The sequence below is a fragment of the Gobio gobio genome (assembly GCF_949357685.1).
Source record: "Gobio gobio genome assembly, chromosome: 21".
Classification (NCBI taxonomy): domain Eukaryota; kingdom Metazoa; phylum Chordata; class Actinopteri; order Cypriniformes; family Gobionidae; genus Gobio; species Gobio gobio.
In genome coordinates this window covers 33,343,875-33,349,874 of record NC_137117.1, presented here as the reverse complement: position 1 = coordinate 33,349,874, position 6,000 = coordinate 33,343,875, and the positions used below count along the sequence as shown (strand labels likewise).

The following is a 6,000-nucleotide window of genomic DNA, read 5'->3' as shown; positions in this document are numbered from 1 at the left end:
GGGGTGCGTTTCCCATACAACGACGTTACTCTCTGCTTAACTAGCATACGATGCATCATTGAACTAGTCATGACTGTTTCCCGAAACCGTATTGTCGCAAATCTGTCGTTCAACCACATTGGTTAATGTCACGCAGGTAGTGGAGTAATAACGGCTTTTAATTAATTATTTTGAGATCGAATTCATGCTAGATTTTTGCTATACATTATGGACATGGCACCTGAGGACTAATTCTTATTTTTCTCAGTTATTTTATCAGCTTGCTTATTTTGCTCAAGATAAGGATTTATTAAGTCCACATGTCCTGCAAACAAGAATCTCTGCTTCTAACCACGGGTCGAGAGCTGTCGTTCAGACCACACAACTTTGCGATGGTGTTTGCGAACGTTCGTTCGAACGATGGTTTCAGGAAACACAAACTGGTTGAACTATGCTGATAACGACGGAACTTGTGACCATAGTTGGCTAACGATGCTTTTGGGAAACGCACCCCAGGTCGGGACTCTTACATTTTATGCCTGAGTTACAAAAACGTCCTGTTTTCATGGCGTTAAAGGGTAACTAAACCCCTGCTCAGAGCTTAACTCCACCCACTGGCAAATTTTGAAAAATGCTGGAAAAGTGGGCAGAGCCCAGCGGAGACAGAGGACGAACCGAGGGCGGGGCTGAGCGGAGGGCGTGCACCTGAGACACGCAGTGACGGGTTGATTGACAGCTGTCAGACTCGCGAGTCGCAGAGATGGAGAATGACTGGAGTGACGCCAGCTTTGCAACAGAGCGGTCATTTCTCCTACCTTCACCTGAATTGGAGGAGGGTGAATTGTCTGTAGACACAGACCCAGAGCCTTATCAATGCGAGCCGCTGGCTCAAACTGCGTTAACTCCCGATGCAGACGATGCTAGTGAAGCAGCAGCGCAAGAGAACTGACCTAATCTATGAACAGTCAAATCATTACACTGAATGCCACTAAAAATAGATCAGATATCTGATATACATCCGATTTTCATTCAAATGAACTGAATCAAGCAGCACAGGACCAATAAGTTACCTAAAAGCCAGATTTCCTCAAATAAGTTAGACTATATGCCAGCACGTTACGGTATTGTTGCTCGTTACCGAGGCAACCACTTGCGTGTCAGGGTTTGAAAGCACGTCTCATGTATGAAACTTATCTGTACACATGACAGGCGGCAATAATATCGCAAGAAAAGCCTGATGTGTACTGACAACTGCATTATTTAACCGCATTTTCTTCATTACAATGTTAAAGCAATTGTCAAGTCAGTTTCATTCATAATGTTTCTACTTCATGTAACATGACAGTTCATACTGGAGTGAAGCCGTTCTCATCATGTGATTGGGGAAACCATTTCTGAGGGCGTGGTGAGCTCGTGCCAGGGGCGCGGATAGTGAGCCGTTGGAGGTACCATCCTACGTCACGATGTACCACAACGTCCAATAGGAAAATTCAACTGCAGTAGCCACCGTTCAACCTTAAGAGGGCAGCACTTTGGCAGTTTTATACCATATTTTATAGAATTAAAACACTTTATACTCTAAAGTCAAAACATTTACTCGAATCAATGAACAGCATTAATAAAGCCCCAGTATTACAGATCATTAATTAAAAAAAGTTGGTTTACGGTTTAGTTACCCTTTAATCGCATACATTAGCACTTAGCCAAGTGTTTGTAGGTGGCGCTATCGAGCCATTTTGCCACTCCTAGTTCTGAAACCCATTTCAGATGTAAATTTTCACCACTTCTGACACGTGTGCAAAGTTTCATCATTGAGTCTTCGAGCATGTTTAGGACCTCACAAATGCGATTACTTTCGTAGGAAAAACAATAGACTTTGTCAGGCCGCCAATGATGCCAAAAACTCAAGATCTTTGTAATTTAACATCACCAAGGCCTTAAGATTAGACTGACCAAATATGATGGTGTTCTGGTTAAAGGGATACTTCACCGCTGGAAAGTTCATAGTATTTTTTATTTTTGAAACAATAACAAAACTATAATTGATAAATAGAATGTCTTGATTATTAAGAACAGGTACCTTTTTGTACCCATTTTTGCCAACATATACTGCTGTTAATGCTACTCACCTCCCAAAATAAGACATAAGTATGCAAAACATTTAACATTGCTGTCAAATTATTATTTAAAAATAACATGTCTAACAGGGTGGAATGGAACATAACTGGGTGGAACACCATAACAGGTTCTAACTGTGGATGAGTTTTCCGTCATTGTCCTGCATTGTTTGCCATCAGTAATGTGGGGAACTGCCCCTATATAATAGCCTATTATTTTATATTGTTATATATAAAACTCTCGCCATTGGTTGAGGGCTAACTTAAATACTTCTTCTTTCTGAGAGATTTTCCAGTAGAGCTCATTGTGTAATTGCAGGTAGTCAGGATGACAGCTCGAGTGTACTGTGCGGTTTTATTGTGTCTGTCTGGATGCTTGAGGTCAACAGATGCTGATCCAGAATTAAACTTACCAGGTGAGAAGATCAATGCTCTTTAACTTCACTGTAAAAAAAAAAATCAGGTCTCCAATTGAAAATGTTCTAGTTACTGATCACATCTAAATTGTTCAGTTGGCCAGATTGAATTTCTGTGAATTAAATTATATATATATATATATATATATAATTTAATTCACAGAAATTAAATTTGGCCAACTAAAAAATTTAGATGTGATCAGTCACTAGAAAATTTTCAATTGGAGACCTGATTTTTTTTTACAGTGTTCAATACACAGTCTGAAGAAATGCATAAATAAATGCCTTACAATATATGACATCTCAGCACATTACAATTTAAACATACAGACGTCCAGTGAAAGATGAACTTTGTACATCAGTTTAAATAATTAATATAAAGTTGTATAAATATATAAATTGTCATAACCTTCTAAATTGTTCAGTAAAAGTCTGAGGGGTTTTTGTAGGTTTTTGTCGTTATGGATTAAAATGCTTAAAATGAATTTAGACAGATATGGTTGGTAACACAATTTTTTATATTTGACTGACTAAATATGTAGGTGAATAAGCTTGAGACACATTGCAAAACCACTGAGTTACAGATGCTTAAACAAACTATTATAACCTGATCTCCCCTAATGATGCTCTTCTGTAGTGCAATTATATTATATTATATTATATTATATTATATTATATTATATTATATTATATTATATTATATTATATTATATTATATTATATTATATTATATTATATTATATTATATTATATTATATTATATTATATTTAGGGCTGGGCAAATTAACGCGTTAACGCGGGCGATTAATTTTTTCAGCTTAACGCATTAAAAATATTTAACGCAAATAACGCAGCGTCCGTTTTTAGATCCATTTTTGCTTAGCGTTACATGATCATCACGCTCCTATTCATGTAAATGCTTCCAAGCGCGACAAGACACAAGCGAACGCGCTGTATGCCAATGTCCTCTGTGCAGGGACGGATTGGTAATCTGTGCGTTCTGGAAAAGTCCAGAACGGCCGTCCAACTGAGGGCCGTCGCCCGGCCGTCGGCAAAAAAAAAAAAAAAAAAAAAAAAAAAGTCTATGGCTAGCAGAAAACGTAAGGAGAAAGGTGGATGGGGAAAAAGTTTCCAAGTCTCTCGAGTCGAGACTACTGGCTTTTTGGTTGCAGTGCAACTGCCATGCCAGCACACTACATCAATTAGCCACACTGAGACTGTAGAGGACCAGCAAGTGGAAGCTGAGCCTGAGCTTCCACAGCCTGGTCATGATGAGGAGGGACAGACAGAGTTAACTTCACACCAGCAAGAGGTCCTGGTAAATGCCAGTAGTAGCAGGACACATTATAATAGGCTGCCTTTATCCCTATCTTAGTGAATTGCATAGTCAGCTAGCTATCAACATGGGTGTGCATGGGGTGGAATGTGTATTCGTTTTAACCGAATCGGCACGGGCGTCACTGCTCGGTGCATGAATTTACATGGAGAATACACAATATAAAAATAAATAAAACTTGCGCGGAAATTAATGTGTGTGTGTGTGTGTGTGTGTGTGTGTGTGTGTGTGTGTGTGTGTGTGTGTGTGTGTGTGTGTGTGTGTGTGTGTGTGTGTGTGTGTGTGTGTGTGTGTGTGTGTGTGTGTGTGTGTGTGTGTGTGTGTGTGTGTGTGTGTGTGTGTGTGTGTGTGTGTGTGTGTGTGTGTGTGTGTGTGTGTGTGTGGGAGAGGTGCGGGCGCGATGCCGCGATCGAACAGTGGAAACATAAAAACAATACATACTCCGTCATTTTGTTCGTACAGGACATCATTCAAACTGCAAAGTGTTTGCTTATATTTGTGTACACTCGTAATAAAACAAAACATTGTGCTTTTGTCAAACTGAACTCTTGTCAAACTGTAACCTACTGTCATCTAACACACACACACACACACACACACACACACACACACACACACACACACACACACACACACACACACACACACACAGTTTAAAAGCAAAAAATATGTATCCAACCCCATTTAAAAACAGTCTGTAGGTGTCATCTTTTGGACATTCATCATCGTATTGCATTGGTTTTCATTTCTTTCATTCACTTTGTTGTAGCCTATATGAGAGGTTGTAGTGATGAGCTCACATTTTCTGCTAGAATGAAGACTAAGGTATTGAATTAAACGGCAAAACATCAGGCATGCATTGCTACCACTCTAAACGTGCTAACATACAAGGAAGGGGGCTAAATAATTGACAACTTTTGTTTAACCAAAAAATCCTAGCTTGCACTTTCTGTCTGTCTTCCATCAGAGTGCAGTTTTTCCTTGTCTTTGGAATTGGCACAATGTGGTGGTTGTTTGTGAAAGCTTCACAGATAAAATTAATAGGGCCTAGCCATTTTCATCATTTCACACCCTTAATATAAATCAAAGTTTATTATCATCATTGGTTTTGAGATGTTACTTGTTGTGAATACCTTGTCTGATAGTCTGACAGTATTGTGGCATAGTACATCCTGGCTAGTGTCTGTTGCGCACGGCTAAGGGCGAATGGCCGGATGATGGGCCTATTTGGGAGAAAGTCCAGGGCTGTTTTTTAGCCCCAGTCCGTCCCTGCCTCTGTGTGTGTGTGTGTGTGTGTGTGTGTGTGTGTGTGTGTGTGTGTGTGTGTGTGTGTGTGTGTGTGTGTGTGTGTGTGTGTGTGTGTGTGTGTGTGTGTGTGTGTGTGTGTCAGTGTCCTGTCTGTGTGGATGCGTCTCATGTCAGCTAATCAAGGGACACACACGACACATAGATAGACTCGCGTCAGTTTCCTGCTCACATCGAGTTCTCTTTTGCTCTTGAACAAACAATAACACAGAGGATTTTGAGTATTCTCATATTAGGAGTCTTAAATTAGTTAAATAACGTCCTAAATGAACTTAAAGAGTTGTGAGGAAATGAGATGCGCGGGACAGCGCGTGAGATCCGCGGCTGCTCTTAAAGTGACAGGAGCACTGATGATGCCTGTCATTAATGTTCATCAAAGAACAACGGGAACAGAGAAAATTGTAGCTTTAATTATGATTCATCTATATTTTATTTATTATTTATGCAGTTACGAAAGATAACCATTACATTTCTGTATATGTATAACAGGGAAGGCCATGGGTAAATATAACATTTATTATTTTGGGTTTATGTAAAGATTGTTTTAAGTTCACTTAAATTAAAAGTTGTTTTTTTAAAGCCAAATAAATGTTGAAATTGGGAGCTTTCAGTTATACTGTAATGTAACATCATTAATGTTTCATAGAGACATCAGTGATACTGGCCTTCATTCATAAAAAGATGACAATACAGCACACATTTCAAATATGCTGTCTTTAAATTGTTAATACATTAATTTGGAGAGTAACTGAAATTATTACGATATCAAAATATTAAAAACGTAAAATATTAAAAACTTGGGATTAATCGTGATTAACTACAGAAAAAAGTGTGATTAATTAGTTAA

At 38.9% G+C, this 6,000-nt stretch overlaps 1 protein-coding gene across 1 annotated transcript in view; it reads left to right on the top strand.

Annotated features, from left to right (window-relative positions):
• The first annotated feature begins 2,390 nt into the window (after nucleotides 1–2,390).
• Nucleotides 2,391–6,000, top strand: part of LOC307117462 (uncharacterized protein) — a 28,927-nt gene continuing 25,317 nt past the window's right edge. The window contains exon 1 of the mRNA XM_079802317.1: nucleotides 2,391–2,512. Coding sequence (XP_079658443.1) covers nucleotides 2,425–2,512 — 88 coding nt within the window. The 5' untranslated portion in view covers nucleotides 2,391–2,424. The remainder of the gene's footprint in view (nucleotides 2,513–6,000) is intronic.